This window comes from Semicossyphus pulcher, unplaced genomic scaffold (assembly GCF_022749685.1).
Source record: "Semicossyphus pulcher isolate SPU_LCO1_2020_fin unplaced genomic scaffold, fSemPul1.0.p SCAF_22, whole genome shotgun sequence".
Classification (NCBI taxonomy): Eukaryota; Metazoa; Chordata; class Actinopteri; order Labriformes; family Labridae; genus Semicossyphus; species Semicossyphus pulcher.
This window is the reverse complement of record NW_027211696.1, coordinates 7327798-7351843: the sequence shown is the minus strand read 5'-3', so window position 1 is coordinate 7351843 and position 24046 is coordinate 7327798. Positions and strand designations below refer to the sequence as shown.

The 24046-nt window shown below is 42.3% G+C and overlaps 1 protein-coding gene across 1 annotated transcript in view; it reads left to right on the top strand.

Annotated features, from left to right (window-relative positions):
• gnaz (guanine nucleotide binding protein (G protein), alpha z polypeptide) overlaps nt 1-23811 on the top strand; it is a 29558-nt gene extending 5747 nt beyond the window's left edge. Inside the window, exons 2-3 of the mRNA XM_069673054.1 lie at nt 11847-13184; nt 23431-23811. Of these exons, the coding sequence (XP_069529155.1) occupies nt 12462-13184; nt 23431-23775 (1068 nt within the window). The 5' untranslated portion in view covers nt 11847-12461 and the 3' untranslated portion in view covers nt 23776-23811. The remainder of the gene's footprint in view (nt 1-11846; nt 13185-23430) is intronic.
• Nucleotides 23812-24046: the final 235 nt, after the last annotated feature.

Below are 24046 nucleotides of genomic sequence, written 5' to 3'. Positions count from 1 at the left end.
TACAGGCATCTTTCTCCACATTCAGGACAGCATGTCAGGAAGAGATAACACGAAATGTTGAACAAACAATTGTTAGGGCTAAATCAAGCATTCAGAGTGATTATTATAGTTTATGTAGCATTTTTTGGTTATTAGCTTAGCTTAGCCTTGTATCACAAGACCAATTCTTTAATGCATAATAGTCTGGAACCGCTCAGTTAGTGTTTGACTGAATGTGTTGTCAACATTCGCAAACCAAAAAGCCCTCTGGAAGCTACAACCAATAGACCAAAATAGCTACAAGAGTGATGTAGCGATAGGCTGCTAGGCTAGCTAGCTCAAAGCATAGTTCCAACATCCAGTATATAATGTCTCTAGTTTGCCATAATACGTTAGCCAGCACCATTTGTATGTATAAAATACCACGTTCCATATCAGCGGCAGCCATCTTTGTAGTTCACAGATAGGCTCAAATGAAGCTCTTGTGTATAGTCTGTCATTGGAAAAAACCTGCTCCATCCAGCTGCAATTGGCCGAGTGGTATCAGTCAATGCATCTGAACAGGAAGGGGACCGAACACAGCTACATGACCCAAAAAAATATGTGCTTGCAGATTCCCAGACTAGATTGAGCTTCAGGTTGTGGGCATTTGTTTCTGTCTGCTCATTAAGTAAAAGTCTGACTCTTTTCTCCAAAATGAGGATGTGGCCTTGGCGGTTGATGCAATATGATTCAGTTTGGTCACATGGCTGGAAGGGGCAAATATGGCAACTTTCATGCATGTTGTATATGTTCTTTTTCTTCCTCTTGAAGCTGAAGTATTACATTTTTGGCCAATAGGGACCACAGGAAAGTTCCTGTCCTCCTGGTGAATAAAAACCACAAATCTACTCTTCTTCCTAGCTCCATTTTGGTCTCCACCAACCTCTTCTAATTAGATTCCTGACTTACTCACGGGTCAGTAACATTGTGTACCGTTTTTGATACTTAGTTCACCTCTTTTCCTCGTGCTTTTAGCATTGAAAGGGCTGTCTACAGGTGTTAATTAGAACAGAGGAGTAAATATGCTGATTACAAGTTTAAGCATCTGCACAAAACTGACCTTCTGGTGGTCTCTGACGATGCCAAATGTTTATTGTGACATGAATCCTGGGTAATCCATTAGACACAATGTCACTTAACAGATGATTTTGAAGCGAAGGCGCTACGTGACATTAGCCGCTTTCAGACACCTCTCCCCAGGAGCCTTCTTGTAGAGTAATCCTAGACGCGGCTCAGCCTTGAGACTCTTTGACGGCCCATTTACATGTGTCTTCATTGCATGAATGTGAGTGACTCGGCATCCTCGTTCAGCCTGAATGAAAAGGTCTGCTGCTTGCTCAATTATATCTCTATAGTCCCGCTGAATTGAGCAGGAAAAAGAAGGCTGGTCTAGTTGCATCTCTTTTAGGATAAAGTGGTAAATCTTGCATGAGGCAGTGGAAACTGTTGAATAATTCCGAAGACCACACCGGTCGCTGCGACCTATATCTCATATGATTCTGACGTAGGATGACTCATCACACAGACGCAGGACTTCTAGACTTATTTCCTTCCACTGAGATATGCTCAGAAAATAATGTATTTTGGTTAATATGAGCATCACATGATGCAGCGTTATCGGCAGGATCTGTGTTTGCATCGGGCAGTGGGGTGACATTGATCCATCATCTCGCTGCTATAGCATGAAATTGACTGCTTGTTGTCCCAGATTCCACAATGTTATAGCTGCAGTAAATATAGACGGTGTAATGCGCTGCTGATCACCCCCGCCTATAATTCACAGCTTCCTTCGTTCCTCTGGTATGTCACAGTGGAACTGGATTTCTTCCTTGCATATCTATATTTCATGGAATTCAATACTGGTAACAGTAAAGCTATTAATTTAAGCCAATCTCTGTCTCTGGCATCTGGAACTGGGACAAGCCTCCATCCTGTTTGCTACAACCAATCAACTGGAAATGCCATTACCCAGTTTTCCATCGTAAGCATCAAGTAGTACAGTAAATAAGGTGTGGTAACAAGATTATCAGGCGTACTGGAAGGAGTTAAAGGACAACATCCCCTTTTTTTGTATACATCTATGGTTCCCTAGTGGAGTATGGCAAAAGGATTTTCACAGATTAAGATTAGAATCGCCAAAGTAGCCACCCCCGTCTTATCACAAAGTCCTCTGGTTTGTACAGAATCAGCTGCTGGATGTAGGAATTCCTGGAAGCTTCACGGGGCCAGTTTATCTCCGGTTCTTTCTCCAGTAGCTCGACACAACTGATTTAAGACTCCTCTCAGCGTTACTCTGAGGCAGTACAGTAGGCCAAAGCAGATTGGAGTTTGGATAAATGAGAGGACATTTACAAGAGCAAGAACTTCTATTACTGCTCCTAGCTAATGTGAAAATGGTGTTGCTTTTAGAAGGCCTATTTCAATACCATCCTCGAATTTCAGATACAAAAATGTTCCCTTAAGGTAAATGAGTTCTTGTTTTTAACAACATAGCACTGGCATTGTGTCCGGTATATAATGTGGATTGTAGCCGCAGCTGGAATGCACAGTTAGATTGGCATATTTCATATATTTCCTTTCTTCCTAATCTAGTCTATTCTCTATCGAACCGGGCGTTATTGACGCTGAAAACAAATCAAACCAGCTACCATATATAACGTATATCTGTGAGTGAGTAATGCAGTCCAGTTCAAGGCTTCCTTTGTCAGGTTGCGCAGTGTCTCACCCGGTCAAACATTTTAAAGTGACTTTGGACTTTAATAACCTGAGTCATGCATTGCCCATTAAGCACAAAGAGGTGACCGACGGTGTGTAAAAAAGTAAGATTGAAAACCATATTTCTCCAATCTAAGTGAACTTTTCTTTAGGATACAACTTTTCGTTCAAATTAAAGGCTCGTCCTTTAACCCGGAGTTTTAGTCTCTTGCTTTTAATGATTTTATTCCAAGCTGTAAACTTGTTCGTTTGCTGGTAAACCTAATATCGGTTCCCTTGGTTGAATCAGAAATCCATCACAGAAGCAATAAAGAACACTTACTTTTAAAATATGCAAATTGATAAATTGAAGTCATGGGGATATTTACAGTAACAGTGCTTTATTGAAAAGGCGAGAGCTGCTAGAACATGTCTGCTCCTGATTAAATATTTAAAAACCTCCAGCAAATACAGCTCTAAGGCTCTGATTGCTTTGCCAATGACCAGCCAGGCAGCGCAAATACACTAAATATCAATGTTGAATATTTTAGACTCACAAAGAGACGGCTCTTTCAAAAGGAGGGCTGTGCTTTTGTTGACTGTTGTCGCGGTTGTAGATGATATTCTGATAGTGTGTGTTTTAACTGTCAACACTGTCACAGACTTTTAATTCTCAAAGAAATGCTAACGTCCGTAAAAATGTCACTCAACCTTTGGCAGCAGGTGTGGTGCGCTCAATAACATCAACACAGCTCCGTAGCAGCCCCCTCTGAATGTCACCCTGCTCTCTGCCTACAGGGTCAAATCCACTTCAGTGCATTTGTATCATTTCATTCCATTTCATCATGATGAAAAGCAATAGATATGATGTCTCTCTTAGAGTCGTCAGCCTGTTCCGCTCTGGTGCATTTCAAATCACGGCCCAGTTTGGAAAAAATGCCAACAATCATTTCCATCTGTAAGAGGATTAGTCTGCCTCGACATCCGTTTACCAGATTTTCTGTTATATATGCCTTCATCTGGGAATTAAGCTTTCCATGTATTCCTGTTTGGTTCATTCAACTCAATCATCACCTGTTGGTCAACTTCCCATATAGGGGGGGGCGGAAATTAATTGGCTGAAGAAGACGTTAATGAGATATTGTGATGTATGATTATATGATGCAATATATCAATTATTTGTGATATTATCGTGCGCCACGTATCGTGAGTTATCCTGCGATTCCCACCCCATTCCCTTCCTATTAAATCTGTGACTTCATAAGCTTCTGGAAGGAAATAGTAGTTGAGGAAAGCATGCCTATGATCACCTCTCACTTATAGATACATATATACGGTAGATGCACGTTATTGATCCCAAACTGGGAAACTGTGGTGTTATAGCAGCAGCACGATGTCTCATTCAACACCTCTGTGGCATTACATCAATAAATATCGTCTCAACTTTCAGAAGCAACTTCCTGTCACAGATTTTTTTAATCCGCAGATTTATTAACACCTTGTAGTGAATTACAGCACAGCTTGTGTTTCATCTGAAGAGTGACAGGTTTTGAAATGTTCTAAAACAAAGACTTGCAAACAAAGAATGCGATACAAAGACTGTATATGATGGATGACGCGTCTCCATTTGCTTTCATTGTACAAAAGTGAAGCCATAATACCCCTGCAGCGGGCACTGCCATCTTGCGTATTTGGAGCCAGGAAGTAAGGATCGGGTGGTGGAGCCACAGTGTTGACGTACCGTCCCTTCCGCTAACCAAAACACACGTTTAACTTTCTGAAAAAACAGCAAAGATCATCATGGTAGCAGACTTAACAGCAGAACAGCTTCTTGTGTTGGTCTGAAGCAGACGTTCACAGATATGTAAAGTTGTCAACAGAGCTGTCAATCATGGCGTAAGACACCTTTTTACAGCATCAAATAACAAATTAAACTAAACTTATCAGAGAAATAAACACTTAAAGCACGTAAGGTTTCCGATTAGCTAATGTTTCAAGGGTTTTCAAATGATTTTGTATATACGAATCTGTTAGACTCCAGGGGTCCGTTTCAGAAAGCGGGTTTAGTGAAAACCCCGGGTTTGTTAACCCTGAAATGAGGGAAACCTCGGGCTTGCCATTTCAGAAAGAGTGGTAACTTCAACTCTGATTTGGTTACTATGGTAACTGTGCCTGTGAACCTAACCTGGTCGGGAGCAGGTTTTTCTTCAGGAAACTCCGGGATTCGCTCTGTCTGCTCCCTCTAGAATATAAAACCCTCATTCATTCTGCCCGTATCACGTGCGTTTTGAGCGGTTACCGAAAAAAAACCCCTGTCTCTGTGGCGCTCTGACCCCTTTGCAAAAGTCTTTTATAATTATAATAAAGTCATGAAAAGATAAATCTATGTCAAAGTCGTCGTTTGTAGATTTTCCACCGCCACTGCAGAGAGCACTCAAATAAGACAAATGAGTCTTTTATTTGTTCCTCTTCATTTCCTACGAATACAAAAGCAGCCGTTTATAATTGGAAATTTTCAAACACAAGTCAGTTGAATCAACTAAACAGGATTTAGGTGAGAAGACATAATGTATGTGAAATCAGCATTATGTTAGGGATAAAGCTAACAGCCACTGAATGATATTTAATTTGTTTAATATTTAAAATATGATTGAAGCGAGGTTCAGCCATGAGCCTGCTCTGCCTGAGTCTGAGGTGTTTTATTTTTAACTGCTTCCATGTACGTTTTTCTCCTAATATATATGTTAGCTTCTCTTCCAGTCGTGATTAGATATTAAATAAATAGACCAGTTCAAACTTACGCCTTCAGTCGAGCAGCAGTTTCTTCCCACGCCGCTTCTCTCTCTTTTGCAGCTGCAGCCGTGTTACTTTATTTTTCTAAAAACATGCTCGTATTCGCTGAACGTCCGCGTGAGGATTTCGAGCTCCACTGGTGTGACGTAGGAGGAGCTCTTTTGTGTACCGTTGCCATGGTGAATCGTGGTATCGTGGCTCCATTAATGCTGGCTTTTTATAGTCAGCATGCACAAACTTAACTCCGGCTGAGCCTACTCAGGGTTGATTGAACTAACTCAGATCAGCGACTTTCAGTTCAGGGTGAGTCAAACCACAGTCCGGGGTTAGACTGAGTTTGTTAAACCACCTTTCTGAAACAGACCCCAGGAAGACTTTGGCTCACTATATGGACACTGACCAGACAGCCTTTATGTAACCTTTTTTTGCCATGCAGCCAGAGGAAAGCTAGTCAGACACAGGAAGCGACCTTCCAGCTACTAACACAATTGCCTTTGGCTGAAAACGCACGAGCACTGTGCAGATGATCAAAAAGCATGTGAGCGATTTTGTTTTTCTGTATGTATTTACTGTTAGTTAGTTTGCTGGAGGGACTCATAGCCCCACATACTTAATAAGACGGAGAAAAAGATAACTGTAGAAACAGACAACAATATGTCTACTACACAACGCAAGGCCTGTTGTAAAAATACATGAATGATGGCGACATGTGAGGTGCCTGCTAACCTCTCGGGGCTTATGGATATAAATTACGGAGCCGTCAAGTCAAGAGTCACATTTCCATAGCACCAGACTGTTCTGAATAGTCAAGGTTATATTGGTTATACATATGCTTTTCTAATGAGAATGCTGAATGTAACAGCAGCTTTATTTTTCAGTCACTTTCCCAACACAGGTGCCGGTCCCCAAGTTGCTTTTCAAAGGTCCTTGGGCTGCTTAGCTGTGATGAATGGGCCATTTTCTTGCTTTGGTTAGTGTTGATGTTAATGGCTGCTGGTTGAGTGGTTCATGAATGGGAAACATTGCTCGCTCGTTCCCGTTCGAGACAGCAGCTATTTACATCAGATAAATTAAAGAGCATTATTCTTCAGCAGCAGATTTATTCTCTCTGGAACTCCTCCTCCATCCCCCTTGAAATAAAAGCCTGCTGACCACAGCGCAAACACACACCTGCACGCCTCATTCATAAACCATTACAAGGTGACTGAAAGCACACCTGTGCCTTTTGCCTTTCCTTTTAACGTCGCACTCTTTTGCTTTTCATTCATAAGAACGGCGCACATTTTCTACGTTGTGTTCCTGACGCACCTTCGCACAAGCTGGACTGTCCTACATTTGTCAATTACTCTCATCACAGCGCATTATGCCACCGCGCCAGAGCATCACCTGCATTCATACGCGGTTTAATTGAATTGCATTTGAATCACGTGTTTTCAGGCAGCAGCAAAGCCAGATTGGTTTCACACAAACACATAATGGAATTAACACGCTCGTGTTGCTCTGTAAAATAGCTGCTATTAGATCCAACTGAACAGAGGTGGAGGAAGTATTCAGACCTTTGAGCTGAGTATAACTACTAATATGATGGGCCTAATAATTAAAGGCCCATCGAGGGACAGGCACTGCAAATTAGCCAAGGCTATAAATGCTGTAGTGTGTGCCATCGGTTTACTTGCTTCATACTTGTCCCTATACAAATAAACATTAAAATAAATAAAATACCACACAGTGGAAATACTCCATTATAAGAAAATTATTATTATAAGCCCTGCAGTGAGTCTGTTAAGGTAAATGTAAGTCAGACCAGGTAATTGTACTAAAGCATTAAAAGTTCTCAACTGTACTGTATTTTTTTTGTGTGCAAACATTTGGAAAGGAATAAAGCTCAAGTATCAAGTGTCAAGCAATAACACACGAGAGGGAGTGCTGTTGTACTGAATATTGGCACAAGCCGTGCCGATATTCAGCGCAACAGCACAACCTTAAATGCTGTTATACTGAAGCGGAGTGATACATGTACTGAAGCGGAGTAGCACATGTGGTTTAATGTCCCAGTGCTGTTACACTCTATATCAGCACTGATGGAATGCACCTTCCCATCAGCTTACTTGGTCTGAACCATAGACTGTGTAAAAAGATGGACGACATGACAGCTCCCTAAAAGTGAAGCCAAAACATCTCTAGCGCCCCCTGCTGACTGGCTGCAGTATAGGTCATAAAATCTGCCTCCTCCATGTTAACAGATGGGACATGAGTCAAACTCAAAAATCAAAATACACGCTAAATATTTTTTTCTTAAACATAGTTTCTGTCATTATAGTCAAGTCAAGTCAAGCTTTATTTATAAAGCACCTTAAAAACAACCTCAGTCGACCAAAGTGCTGTACAGTTATTAAAATACAATACAAATACAATGTAATCATACATAAATATAATAATAATAAAATAAAAATAAAAATAGAAATAGAAGCCAAGAATTCTCGCTTAGCTGGGATTAAACGCCAAGGAGAAAAGATGGGTTTTCAGTAATGTTTTAAAGTGCTCAATAGACTGTGCAGCTCTAACCTGGAAAGGTAGGCTGTTCCACAGCTTTGGGGCCGCCACTGAGAAGGCTCTGTCCCCACGAGTAGAGAGTCTGGACCGAGGTACTGCCAGGAGCAGCTGGATTGATGACCTAAGTGCTCTGGAAGTACTGTGAGGCTGTATGAGCGCTGATAAATAAGACAGTGCCAGACCATTTAAACACTTAAAAACAATTAATAAAACCTCGAACTGGATCCTAAAATTAACGGGCAACCAGTGCAAAGATGCAACTAATTATAGTAAGTTCTTATCATGCTGATTTACATCCAAGTGTTCATTTTACTGACAAGTTTATTTTCAGTCAGTCACTGAAGTTTCCATACCTGTGAACGTTAACCTCAGACCAACACAAGAAGCTGTTCTGCTGTTAAACACGCCGGTGTGCGGGATCCTTGCTGTTTCTTCAGTAAGCTAAGTGTGTGTTTGGGTTAGCGGAAGTGGCTACAGCCGCTTCACTCGCCGATCTCTACTGCACAGTCTCTGGCTCCGTATGACGTCACCATCGCAAGATGGCAGCGACTATCGCAGGGGCTATTTTGGCATCAATTTGTACAATGGGAGCAGATGGAGACACGTTGTCCATCTTTATATACAATCATTGGTCTGAACTAAGAGTTGGTACAATATTTCTGTCTGACGTAGTAGTACAAAGAAACAACAGGAAAATACTCATAGGTTTCACTTCTACAATTGAATGTTATATAGATGCTGAAAAATGGCTCAACTGACCTGGAACACCATGTTCACTGTCACTGTTTACCTGCTAACGTGCTCACTGAGCCTGCAAACAGATGAGGGTGTAACAGCCGACTGATCTTTTTTTTTTTCCTCTTTTAAAAGTTGTTTCCTTCGGTTCGTTACGACACCTGATAATCGACTGCCTGACAGGTTTTCTTATCTTCTCAGGTGTTAAGTGGGAACATATCTAGAAAATGTGTTTAAACACACCGGGGTGTTTGATCATCATGTGAGGTCTCTTATCTTTTCCAATGTATTCAGTCCATCCAAACTGGCATGGTATCTATAGATAGCGTGAAATGCAGTTTTCTTTAAATACATGTTATGTCTGAGCAAAAACACGGAGCCCCTGATGGATTCAAATCACTCAATCTAATGTGACCCAAATTTTCATAGCATTTTTGTGAACTCAATTGCAACAGCAGGAAAGCAGAGAAAAACAGAAACGTCCTGCGAGTACATGTACTCATCTCTAATAAAGGGCGAGATTGTAATTATTTGTAGCATGGTGAATTAATAATAAGAGGTAAGCACCTGGGAGAGTGATGGAGGGAGAGCTAAGGGGCCGAGTGCAGCAGGAGCTGAGACTCGGTCTCATCTTGGCTATCACATTACCTCTGCCCTCATGATGCATGGAGATGCTAGCCTCTCTCTGCGGCCCCCATGGCTCTACCTCCGCTCACTTACTCTTAAAGTGACATGCCTTTTCTTTGTACCAGAGCCAACTGTGATATAGCAAGAGCGTCTTCTGAGCGCTCTGAAGATGGTTGGACATAAATGAGGATCGAGTTGCAAGAGGAGGTATTTGTTGTTGCTTGTATCGAGAGCTTTAAAGTAGGTTGTGTAATTTGTTAAATAGAGTAAGCATATTTTCAAGCTTTAGGCACCATTTTAATTAATTTTAGTTTCTTTTTTGTTGGCTTCTTTCAAAGGTTCAGGCATTTCATCCCTGCTGTGTTGTGCTCTATTTATCAGGGCGTAGGTAAGCAACAGACCACACTCTCTCATATGCCGTATGATAGCATGGGGGACGTTATTAATACGAATTTAATGTGATAATACTATGCATTGATTTTGCCCTGCCGGCACGCCGCTTCCTTAGCAATTATCTAAAGTGGTCAGACTTCAAAAAGTGCGGAAATGCGAGTGCTGCATATTTGTGAATAAGCAAATTGAAAAGACTTCACACGCTGGCTTTAATGTGTTTCATAGGCTCTCAAAATCAGTGATGTGCATTAACCGGTTTGGCTGGCTTTGCCATTTTGAGAGGGTAGTCAGGTGCCTGGAGCCAGGAAACAATGCTCTCTACTCTGTTTGTGTTTGTGATGCTTTGTTATGGCTTTGTTCTGCTCTGTTTGTCCTCTCAGTCATTCGAAGACTGGACTTCACTCACTCGGCTCTGAGAAATGCTTTCTCTTTCGCTGTGTGACAGGTCTGCAGAGTCTAGTTACGCCAACAAAAGTAGGCCACGGTATGATTTCACATTTGTTACTCAGCCAATACAACGCAGCCTGTTTCAGTGTGCATCTATTTATCAGAGCCTTTCAGCCATTCACTGCCCCGAATGTTTTGTTTCTTTAGATTTATCATATACTATAAGGCAGTATTGTATTTGGACTCATGCCCCCAACTTAAAACAAAGCAGTATTTGTTTTATTAAAGACAAATCGCTGCCTTTTTAGCAGCTAATATATCAGAGCGAAAGCAGAAGGAAACCAAATACTCCCCAAAATATTTGTCTTTTCTGCTCGCAGTCGACAGTCTTAAGGATAACGGCACAGATGTCTGGGCAAGGAGAAGGGGCTTTACAGCGGTATGAAAGCATGAGAAGCACCTGCTGGTTTTAGCTTGTGAGAATAAATAAGCATTTCACCTGATGCCGTTTTGCTGAGCAGCTCTCACAGTATGGCAGCCCAAAAAAAGGACAGTCAGAGAGACTGTGTTGTAGTTAGAAAGGCAGAAGATTGGTTACAATCACATTTAGTGAGTTTGTTCTGCATCAAATAGCAGAGTCTGTTTATTCTCCCTGTTTCGAAGCGTATGTTTGACCTTGATTGTGTATATAATGAGTGTATGTGTGTGTGCGGCGGTGCTGAATGGGTGGGTGTGGTCAGCTGAGATCTACTTTGGCTCAGAGTCTATGGCAACACAGGACTGCAGATGGAGAGAGTGTGAGTGTGAGCAGCAGAAATCTGAAAAGGCTGTGTGCGGAGAGTGAAGCTAACATTGCAACGGTTGAATGAGAAGTGTGCAAGTTAGCATGGGGGGGGCTGTGATACGATTCTTTGAGTCACAATCAGTATTAATCCATCTGATGAATTTTTACATGTTTTATTTAAAAATGTATTTTATGTCCTTTTAGGGACATTTCAGCAGGTCTCTTTATAAGGTTTAAATAAGAAAACTGTCAGTGTGTGACATGTCATTGTGTTTAGTGTGCAGCCATAGCTACATGATACTTAGCCTTGTATGGCATAATGACTGGAGGTGATGCATACAGCAAGCCAGGCCCTCTCCAAAGTACACAAATACACTAACCAGCAGCCCTAAACATCAATTATTGACATATCGTATCTTGTTTGTTTAATCTGTACAAGCGCGTAAACTGAAATTTCTGCTTTATCTTTCCACCTAAATTAAAATAAATTCAGTCAGTGAACACAGGCTTCAGTGTAGAGCTCCAAAGAGGCAGAATGGCATCAAACTAAGCCATCTAAAATCTCTTCAGCTACACATAGTCCCTTTTACATGCCATGCAAACATGGTACATGTGAATTAAGAGAGCTGAAGAGCCGATGAGCAACATATTTTCACACTTCACAGCAAGCCAGGCTAGCTGTTTACCCCTGCTTTCATGATGAGCTATGCTAATTACCCCCTGGTTGTGGCTCCATACCCAACAACACAGCCAGTGGTGGAACCATATATATATGTATTAATGATGGGATAGAAGTGATGGTACTGCTCTTGCTGGTCTTTAACGTGTTATTCATGTCTCTTCTCTTATTTGTTGGCAGATTCGGAGACCTTCAGTTGTTGAGGAGATCACAGCGCAGAAGAAGCAGAAAAGATTTTACCAAGAAGATCAAACAAAACACTCCAAATATCGAACTGAGGTGGAAGAGTTGCAGAAGCCAAAAAAGGGCAACGCACCACAAGAGCCATGTGGGAGGAGAGTGAGGGGGATTTGCTATTTGTACGCATCAAGCCCAAACGCTTTCTCTACTGACAAACACTGACGATTCCCAGCAGTACTCTAGAGCTTTTCCTCAGGGGGAGCCCCTGCTATGAACCCCAGCTCCCTTGGCTTTAGCAGGCAGTCCAACCTCAGTGCCAGGCGCTGTGTGGGCGTCCCACAAGTCTGGGTTCTGCCCACACAGGACTTACAGACTGCTTTTTAACAAGAGGAATGAAATCCTCCTGAGTCACTCCTGTTTGGTGGCTTTTGAATCTAGCATTACATTCTTCTTTTGTGGGGTTTTTACTGCATCTTCCCCAGCAAGTTCCTACCTTTAGTGAAAACCCTTTCCAACTCCTCAACCAGCTCCTTTTCCGACACCACTTCATCTTAGTTTGCTTTCCCATCAAGCAGCAGCACGAGTTCCTTTGTGCTTACCACGTGGTGGAGGACCATGGGATGCCGTCAGAGCTCGGAGGAGAAGGAAGCGGCTCGGCGCTCGCGGCGAATCGATCGCCACTTGCGCTCAGAGAGTCAGCGGCAGCGGCGTGAGATCAAGCTCCTGTTGCTGGGCACCAGTAACTCTGGCAAGAGCACCATAGTCAAGCAGATGAAGATCATCCACAGCGGAGGATTCAACCTTGAGGCGTGCAAGGAGTACAAGCCCCTCATCCTGTACAATGCCATCGACTCACTTACCCGCATCATCCGTGCCCTTACCACCCTCAAGATCGACTTTCACAATCCTGACCGCGCCTACGATGCTGTGCAGCTCTTTGCCCTCACAGGTCCGGCGGAGAGCAAGGGGGAGATCACTCCAGAGCTGCAGGGGGTCATGAAACGCCTGTGGGCCGACTCAGGGGTCCAGGAATGCTTTCAACGATCCAATGAGTACCACTTAGAGGACAACACTGCCTACTATTTGAATGACCTGGATCGCATCTCTGCAGTAGAGTACATCCCTACCGTGGAGGACATCCTAAGATCCCGCGACATGACCACCGGCATTGTGGAGAACAAGTTCACCTTCAAGGAGCTCACCTTCAAGATGGTGGATGTGGGTGGACAGCGCTCAGAGAGAAAGAAGTGGATCCACTGCTTCGAGGGCGTGACTGCAATCATTTTCTGTGTCGAGCTAAGTGGCTATGACCTCAAACTCTACGAGGACAACCAGACGGTAAGAAAAATCTGTTGTTCACGGTGCACGTTTTCACTCAAAGTTGGAAGCATTTACACAGATTCACTGCTTGCACACAGCAGCCCATTCATCCTAACACAGTCGTCTGAAGAGGGAAGCGGTAGCTATCAGATCACACATTATTCAAATATTATTCCTAACTGAATTTACACATCATTCATAAGATGTAATGCAACCTTTATTTCTCACCATAGGATTAGATCATTTAAGTAGCGAGAATATCTCTCATATGTGAGACAGATAATACTCGACTGATAATCGGATTTAGTGCAATGGTTCTCGATACCAACAATCTTAGTGTCTAGATTCTTATCCTCACAATAACTTTTAATTATTTACTAATTGGTGCTCAATCAAATTAAGACATATTAAATTCACATATGTATTAAACAAATAATTTATTTTTCCTAAAGTCTGCTGTTGAGTCTCAATAGTATCAAGCAAGTAATATTTGTATAAAATGGTTTAACAGTTGAGTGAGGCAGAGTGAAAGGTTTCCTGTTCTGCTGTGTCATTTCCTCTCTGTACATCCCCGTCGTCAATACAAAAACTGTGACCTGGTTACACAGAAACACAAGCACATGATAGTATTTCTAACAAAGTCGAAATTCTGATCATTGAATTCAGTTCAGGGACAAGTTAAAGGAAAAAATATAATTTTCTTCCCAGCGTTTCATTTCAGTAGATTCAGTACACAGTGCCTGCCTTCTTCCATTTTAGTTTACGTACGCTTACATTACAGGAAACAAGTGGACTGTTGAATGGACCTTGAGTTGCACAGGACTACAGGCATAGGATGCAACTATACAGAACAAAGTGCTTCGTGAAAATAGAATGTTTAAGAGGTCTGAGGTTGCATGAATAAATCTTTATTTCCTCAAACGTTCGAATTGAACAAGTTGTTGATGCCAGGTGTTTTAAGACACAATTGCAGAGGTTTGTTTCTGTAATATCTCCACCAGGTAGGACCACTCTAAGCACCTTGTTCATCCTTTTTCCCTACTCATAAATAATATTACTTCACACATGTTTTAAACCGTTTTGAAATCCATATCCACATTTTTATGACCCTTATCCCAGGCTTTTTGGCTGGAGGCAGGAGTGAAGTGATTTTGGAGAAATGGCATGAAATGCTTTCACTCTGCCTGATAGCGAAGCTATTTCAAATCTGCCTGAATGGAGAGAGCGGCCAGCGTTTGTAATATCCTCTTCATGGTTGTGGAATTTCAACGATTTGCTCTCAATAGCATAACCATCTTGTTATCTGAGTGTTTTGGAATGGTTGAGTAGTTATTGCTTGTTTAACCAACTGTTTTGATAATGGAAGGTCAACAGATGATAGGATTCTACTTTTTTAGTCTAGACCAACAATGAGGGGTCAGTTATTTTTCTATTTCTGAACAGGCATGATCACATTTTTTCCTAGAGGGGTTACAGTATCTATGTTTGCCTCCACATCTTTATATAGTTTTTACAAGAAACAACTCGAGCACAGAGGACCCTTTGTCAGTCCTGAAACCGAACTGGCCTAATAATTCATGGGTTTCCCGGATAAAACAGGGCGTACACTGTGCCAGGTTGGAACATGAAATCAATTAGTTCTATAGGTTAAAAATAAAGCAGAAGGAGAAGAATACAATGTGGTGTTAATTGAGTTCACAGATTGAAGTGTGGGGCTGTACCTGTGAGAATTACCAGATTGTGAAGGCGCCGTGTAGCAAAGGGAGTTCACAGGTGTTAGGAAAAAAAACTTTTTTTTATTCTAAGATAGAAGAGGAAGACGAAGCAATGGCTCAAAAGTAGCTCACAAAGAAAAGACACCCTGAAAGTACGAGCAGCAGTCCTGATGCAGAGACGACTGTGATGAATGAGAGCTCTGAAAATTCTGACATTTACAAGGCTGGTTTGTGGGGAAATAATCAACCATCTTTTTTATGAGTTTAAACACGTCAGGCTAAGATTTTCCCTAACCAGACTGTGACATGCTATCTCATCTCATTGAAGTGAAACTTTGTCACAAACAGCCTGCCAGTGTTCCCATTCACTGCATTTGCACATCAACCTTACATCAACTCTAGTGGAGAACTTCTTGTACATTTTAGATTTAGATATGTTTTGAAGTATTTTAGATACGTCGTATTAAGGTTCTTGAAGGTATCTTTATCTTATGGCTCTGTAATTGCTTTTTGCTGGGTTTTAGAGTTCAGCTTTTTCCCCCCCAAAACAAGTCAATGTCTTTTTTTCCCTGTAGCTGGGCCTCACTGTAAATGTTAATGAAAGGAGAATGGATTTCTTCTTTTCTCTTTCCCATTGTTAATTAGCAGTTGGCAACTCTGCTTAGAGGTACAACCACAACAAAAGTTGGACTGAAGTGCAACAAAGGAAGTGGCGTTTGGGAGGCAGTGAATTTAGGGCACTAACAATGAAAAGAAGATATCATCTCAAATTTTTTAATTTAAATAAATTGCTGTTAAGTCACTATCGCTGAATGAGGTAACACAATGGTGACTGAACCTATGGCACAGAAAAAAATAGCAAGAGGCGCCCAGTTAGTGACGCGTTTTCCATCACCCAGCAGTGATTGGTCTGCCAGAGAGGGTAGGCAGAGCTTAGCGGCTGCTTTTCCGGTCTCTGCAAGTGTTGCGAGTAAACAGTAATCTATTATGGCTGAACAAACAAAGAAAAGATCGATGACTACAGATACAGCTTCAAAAACAAGTGAAAATCCAAAGAAAAAGAAACAAATTCGACACTCAGATGAAGGCCAACAGTCTGAAAAGGAAAGCGACCGTCAGCGAGGAAATTCAAGAGTTACAACCGGAGCCAACTGTGGACGCCTGGATATGTAGGAAGTGTACTCCCGCAATTACAGTTAATCGCCAGAAGGTGCCACCGAAGAGAACCAAACTGACATCTTCGAGATTCTATCTTTAAGCTTGGTTTCCTTATAGTAACAAAAAAAAGCAGAATACTAGTGTAATATCACAAGTGTGAGGGTTGATAACACATCCTGTTTTTTCTAAACCACTTATTTCATTCAGTATGAGATAAAAGAGCCTTTTCCCAGCATGCACTAGCTGACTGATTGGGAACACCCACCTAGCATTCAAATGAAAGGATCCGATGATGGTCGAGCAATTTCAAAATGGCTTTTCTTGCTTGGCTACTGTGGAGGGCTAACTTGTTAGCCACATTCAGTGTAGCAAACATGGCTCATGTGATTCTTGTGCGTGTGATTCTTGGACTTGTGTGTGCTTTCGGACAGCCACTGGCAAAGTTGTGGCTAATTTGCCAGAGGTGCGTAAATGTCCTTCAGCATGTTCAGCTACCCATGTTACTCTACTGCACACTGCTGGAAGAGGTTAACAGTAGTCACAAAAGTTGAAGATAATATTCTTAATCATATTATTAGCAATGAGCTGAAATAATAGCAGGCATTGATTTGTGGTATAATGCGTGATAAGCATATTTAAAAGCCCGATGCAGTCGTGTGAAAGAGAAGCTGTACTAGCATACGCAGCACATACTGGTGGTGGCCGCACAGTACAAACCACACCCGCATGAATCTACACGATTGTAGGGCAGCAATTCTAAATATAACATTCCCTGTGCATGTAATCTAAATGTAAGTGGATTGAGTTCAGGTATGTCGCTGTGGCCTCTCTGACATCTACAGAAGAAAAGCTGTACTTTTCTAGCACAGTGACTCCTGCATCTTGGAGCCGCCTGTTTTCATAACCACTGTCAGCTGACACAATGCTGCTGAACAGCTGTTACCTAACCCAAAGTCTGGCCTCTTTATGTTCAATACATCTGCAATATGAGAAGAAGACATGTGTAACCAGAGACACATCTGTGCTCTGTTATATATTTTACATTATATACCAGCTAATGAGGAATATGACAGCAGTGAAATCCTATTTGGTTTGTGTTAAATTGCTTCAAGCACCAGTTATGATTAAGGTTAGGTACACCATAGTACAATGTGAGTGTGATGGATTGTGGCATTAACTTGACCCTGACTGAGGTGAAGAGAAAAAACATTAGTGACAAGCTGCTATAGAAAACAAATAATCTAACCACTGATACAGCACACATTATCATCATACAAAGAAACAAAACCAGACAGCCAGATAATCTCTAAGAATGCTTCGGATCTGTTTGTTCGGCTTTGACAAAACGGAGATGACTTTGCAGACTCGACAGATGTTAAGATACAGACCAAAAACCTGACCACATCCTTTGCACTGTGAATTAGGCTCATCTTCAAAAGTCATAACCTGACCTGAACCTGACTCTTTAAACATGAGTTTAAAGGGAAAACAATTCTGGCATAAATTATTGTTTTGTTGTAGAATATATAAACTACGTGTAACATCATTAGAAGGCACGACGAAGGTATGATCTGTTTAACATACAGCTCTAGTTAGCTGCAGAATTGATGCTAATAAATTAAACATAATGTTATCAGAATTCATGTATTGTTAAAGGGCCAGTTCGCAGATTTTCAGCCTCAGTCCTATCATGCTATTACGGGGAGCTAATGCCATTATGGTAGGAAAAAATTTTTAGGACGTTCCATCGGTATATTCTCGTCGTATTTCGGATTCTGTACCACTCTGAGCCGTTGCCTGCAGCGAAAACGGTAGAATTTCACTCTAGCGTCTCTCGCTGGGCCTTTCCTTTCAGAGGGAGGGGTGCAATGCATGCTGGGTGTTGTAGGAATGTAGAATGGGTGAAACCAAAAGCTGTTTGTACGACTTTCTCCACAGCTATGGCGCCAATTTCAAATATTATTGCTTCTATCGATGACAGAGAACACCAGCTTTAACTGACAGAGGCTTTTTCCAGGGGAGAACTGCTCCTTTGAGAAGAGGTGTAATTCTAGTTGTTTGTAACCGCCTTAGCATTGATTTATCATCTGATTAATCTGATCACCATGGCAGCGTGACATAAACACTCCAGAAAATGTATCTATGGCGTTCTTTACCTCAGCAAGATGTATTCTTTTTATATGGATAAAGTAAGCACGGAAAACCGAACTGATGTAAAAAAGAACTTTGAGTGATGACACACAATCTGTATCAACAAGTTCACTGATTCACCTTCATGTACCAGACATGACTCATCAATTTTAGGTCAAGTGCAACTATGACTCTGCTATTTTATAGTTTAAGTTGCGAACACTTCAAATCTGTGAACAACAGTAGCAAAATGCTTTGTTGCTGAGCATGTTAAATAGGCGCGCCATGAACTTTGCTATATGTAATAAAAAACAACACAACAGGACTTTCTGTGGGAGTGCTGTACAAGCCAAAGGTGTGTGTTTCAGTCAGTCGACAAATTCTGAGGTTATTGTGAGCATGTGTGTTTACAAACCCGTTTCTGTTGCTTTGCAGATCCTCATTAGAGAAAAATGTGTTGCTTTTATAATGACAGGGATCAACTCAGCGATCTTAACCCTCCGACAAAAGAAAACTTTATCAGCGCCGATCAGCACAGTTCAGTTTCAGAGCTGCAGCTCGCTCAAGACAGAAAATACACCAGAATAATTACAGTACAACACTTACCCATCAACCCATTCCCTGATGCATTTTCCCTGTCCCATCCCTGTCTTCATAATGAATCCGTAGCCTTGGTTACTGTTGCTTAGCAACAGGCCAGTCAAATGCTCCTAATCCTGCGCTGTTGACAGTGAGCTGTGACTAGGGAGGAGAGGATGAGAAGGGGAGAGGAAGAGGAGGGGAGGGGAGGGAGGGGGGTTGTACAACAAACAGCAGCGCAGGAGAGAATAGATGAGGTGTATACATGCATGCATGTATTGTGTGCCTGCGTGTCTTTATGAATGTGCACCCGTGCAGGTTTAAATGCAACGGCTGAGGTTGAGCAACTGCAGTGAATTCAGCGAGTGTGCGAGGTGAAAATGAAAAGGCGAGGTGTGAGGTTAGCGCTCATTTAAGACTGCTGTATCAGCTCTATTTTTATTGTTATTATCTGTCACATGAAAGAAGACTGGAAATTAATTAGTGGCGTTACCTGTTTCCATGCTGAAGTTTTTCACGCGCACTTTTCCCTTCAAGTCGCAGCAAAGACGACGCGCAGGCTGATCCGACTGTAAAACGAGCGCGTTGGTTCAGAAACACATCGGCAGGTGTCGGAGCCGTGCCTCAAATGTATTCAGGAATATTCTCCCTCACTCAGCTGCAGCGTCCTCACCGCCTAATGGGTTATCAAAGACATTACTATCATGTAATTGAATTGCTTCATATGACATAAAAGTGTTTGGACAAAAAAGCTTTCCAGGAAATGGAGTGAGATTGTTCAAGGACACAGTGTAGTGAAAAAATCATCGGTCTTTTTTGACAGTGTTTACCAGGCTGCTGTATAGGTTTCAGTGTATGCACTAGCTATTACTCAACTGTACTACAAAGCGTATTTAATGTACGCTTTCCAGATTGACTTTATCTTAAATGTTATTAAAATGATCCACGGTGACCTCCAGTGTGACGGTTTACTGCTACACACGGCTTTCCATGTTACATCATCATTTCAGGTTTATACAGATAATGTATTACCCGCATCATACTCAACCACATGGCTACAGAATATAGAAAATTAAGCTGTTTTATTATCGACAATATCAACACAAACACATGTTGATATTTAAATGTGGTTGGCTGGTTGGAAGAATAAAATTATGCACGATTGTAATGTGTTTGTTTTTAAATGTAACACCCAGGCAGTGAAACAGAGACGCAGGTAATTAAAGCGGGAGAGAAAACAGAAAGCGAGCCGGCTGAAAAATGCCACGTTCAGGTACAGCAGACAAAACATGATGACAGAGGAAATCATCCGGGGTAGATAAGTGCAAAGCCTCCTTTCTTGTCAGGCGCTGACATTTAAAAGGAACCTTAATGAATCACAAAGAGGTGGCTGCACATTTAAGCCATTTGTTTTTATGGGAAAACAAAGCAATGGCAGAGGGTTGAACTTCCTCATTAATACTTAAGCTTAATAACCGGTCTTGCGTCTGGGCGACTCTTACGGGAGACGGTAAGGGGTAAAGCAGTGTGTGGGAGTAGGTGCATGTGTGTGTGTGTACCTGTAAATCAGTAGGTGTTTACTGCTGCCCTCCACCGCCTCCCGCTCCCCATTAAGAAACTCTCGCTGTAGTGGCCAGGTGAAGACTCCCTGGGCTCAGCCGGCTGTCTCCTGCCATCCTCTCTCAGCAGCTTATTTTGACACCCTGGAAAGAGGAGGATGGGGGTCAAACAGCATGACATGACTTTGTTTAGCGTGCAATGTTTAGGGGCCAGTCTTAGCCCCCGAGGACACATACTTATACAGAGGGGAGGGCTTATGTTTCAGTCTAAAGGGCGGCTACAACATGTGAGCAGAGAGGGAGACTCTTGGATGAAGAAGGAGCAGCTTTAACCCAGACACACTCTTACGCAGTTTGTACTGAGCAAATGTTCTGTTTTATAGCTGTATTCCTGTAGTGTGATATTTGAAGGAGCAATTCTCCCCTGGAAAAAGCCGCTGCCAGTCTGGTGTTCTCTGTAATCAATGGAAGCAATAATATTTGAAATTGGCGCCATAGCTGTGGAGAAAGTTGTATAAACAGCTTGTGGTTTCGCCCATTCTACATTACTTCAACACCCAGCGTGCATTGCACCCCTCCCTCTGAAAGGAACGGCCCAGCGAGAGACGCTGGAGTGAAATAAAACCGTTTTCCAGTCAAGGACATTGATTGCTGCAGGAAATGGCTCAGAGCGGAACAGAATCCAAAATGTAACAAGAATATCCCGGGGGGTCGCCTAAAAAATCTTCAGGTCTGCAGTCTACATTTCAAACCTGACGGTTTTGAACGAGACATGACATCAGAGGCGGGCGTCCTAGATTGAGGAAGTGTAGTTTAGCGAGCTCCCTGGCCTCCGCCATATGACGTGTTTTACATAGCCTGACAGAGATTTCCAGGGTCCATTAGAGAAGCGGATAGCGTCCTCCAAAGGCACAGAGCCAAATTCCATTTCTTTTCCTACCATAATGGCATTAGCTCCCCATAATAGCATGATAGGACTGAGGTTGAAAATGGCCGAACTGGCCCTTTAAGAGACGACTACAAGTGAAACTTTTAAATTTGGAGTGCCGGTTTAGCTCAGCCCCACATACAGAGGCTAAGTTCTCGAGGAATAGACCACGGGTTTGGAATCAAACTCGCGGCCCTTTGGTTCAGTGGTTAGCTCTGTTGCCTCACAGCTAAAAGGTTCCTAGTTGGAAAGGCATGAATGGTTGTCTGTCTCTATGTGCCTCTCGCCCAATGACAGCTGGGATAGACACCAGTCCCACCGCGACCCTGAACAGGAAAAGCGGTATAGATAATGGATGGATGTATAAAGGCATGACTTTATCATCACACATTGTAATTTAATCCTTTTTACCAACTGCAAAATAGCGGCTGTACAAAAAAACTTTGGTGCTGCCGAAGGCTAACATGCTAGTTCCTGCTAACTATAAATCTTTCATCATTATCTAAAAATAGTGCCCTTACACCACTGAATATCCACGGTTTACTTTGAAGTTGCACTACAATTGTCGAATGCTTTTGCTATTCCCCTCAATATCTTGCTTCATGCTGTGCAGATCTTGTGATTTGCTTAGAGCGTGTTGTTTCTATAACCTTTTAAACAGCAGCCTTCCTTCTGACAGCCTCCCAGTCACAAGCTGCTGGCCAGTGGCCACATGCCAGCAGCTGACATGAACAGCTCGACTCTATTTTTCTGTCTTTTCTCTTATACATCCGTCACATGGGCACAAACTGTACGGCATGTCTGAGCACACAAACACACTCACAGATGCGCTTTGAGTTTCTTCCGTACCCAGAGCAGCATATTTCAACATTCTGCAAATTAAATGTGGAAGCCATTTATTTGCACCATTTAGTCATAAATTGCTGCTTTTTTAGCACTTTAAAAAAAAAGATTTGTACTAAGAAAGACAAATAAATGTACCCTACCTTGCCTAATTTATCTGCAGGACAGGTTAGCCATTAATGATTTCCATTAAAAAGAAAGAAGAAGAAAAATCTTCGTTTGGTTCCGCAGAGGAGGTTATGTTTCTGGTGGTGTTGGGCTCTTGATCCGTTTGTCAGGGTTGTTACTGTTTTTATGAAACTTGATGAAAGACTGCAGCGTGGGGGAAAGAAGGAAGGAGGAACCAATCAAATGTTTCTACTGAATCCGGAACGACTCAGGATTAAGACATTTATTGACCACATTGTAACACGGGTGTTGAAATTGGGGATCGGACTGTCAAAGCTTTTCTGTGAAGGCAACTGTTTATGATGACAGATGTTAGTTCAGTCCTTGCATTAAATATTTGTACACATGTACTGTATGTGCATATTAAGTCCTTATGCTTTTCACAAATTTGGGTAACCAGGTGAAATATTTCCAATTTAAAGATGATATATATTCAGCTTGGCACACCAGTCTTTGAGATAATCCTAAAACCAGACATACATAATTAGTGGTTGCACTTTGACTTTGGACTTTTGGCCTTGGCGAAGGTCTAAACTTTCCGAGTGCACTTCTAGTTTGAACTTTAGGAAAAAAATGATGGCTGTGAATGATAATGCATCGTTTGGATGACGCTTTTCAAGATTTCTTCATGAAGCTGAAGACTGAAGAAACTCATACAGTAGTTGAGAATAAGATGAGAAGGTTAGCGCCTGTCTTAAGTGTAAACAGCCTTTCTGTCCACAGTTTTTACCCCCTCCTCCACGTCATCCATTCAAACCCTCATAAACACACTCTAACAAGAGTCTACTGAGTAAAATTAAGACTTACACATTGTTTGTGACATTTTACAGTTGTGGGCTTTTATCAAGAGACTGGTGGTAAAACAAGTAAGCAGCTGTTTCAGAGGAGAATGTGAAAGTTCAAACTCGGGTCGTCATCTGTCCGAGGCTCAAGTCTCTGTTGCCATAACAGAGAAGGAGCACCTTTGGCTAGTCAAGGGAATATCTGTGACTTGTGCTGGATGACTTTGGATCTCCTTTTATATGTCCTACCTTACATGTTTTCATTTTTGCTTTTGCCAATTGACACGGTCCTTCTTCTGTGAATGAGGTCCAAAATTGGGTCGTTGCTTCAAGTAAGCTCCACATTTTTCATCAAGGTCTGACCCTTCTTTTTATTTTCTTTCTCTCTCCATATCCTCACAGAGCCGTATGGCCGAGAGCTTGCGCCTGTTCGACTCCATCTGCAACAACAACTGGTTCACCAACACGTCGCTCATCCTCTTCCTCAACAAGAAGGACCTGTTGGCGGAGAAGATCAAGCGCATTCCTCTGACGGTGTGCTTTCCCGACTACAAAGGTCAGAACACCTACGAGGAGGCGGCCGTCTACGTGCAGCGGCAGTTCGAGGACCTCAACCGCAACAAGGAGACCAAGGAGATCTATTCGCACTTCACCTGTGCCACCGACACCAGCAACATCCAGTTTGTGTTCGACGCCGTCACGGACGTGATCATCCAGAACAATCTCAAGTACATTGGGCTGTGCTAGGACCTGAGGCTGGGTGGGGTGGGTGGGGGAGGGTGGGTGAGGCGGCAGTCGGCCCGCCATCAGGCTGGATAAACAGAAAGGCACGTCAGCCTGCCTGGTGGTTTATCCCTTTGAAGAGGTGCAACAGAGAACTGCAAAGGAAGTGAGGAAGTGAGAAGGCCGGGGATGGAGGATTCTGTAGATTCAAGTGTTTCAATCGAAACAACAGAGATGATGGGCTGTGGTCAACATGGGATTTTTACCCAATGTGTTTGCACTGAATATGAGTATG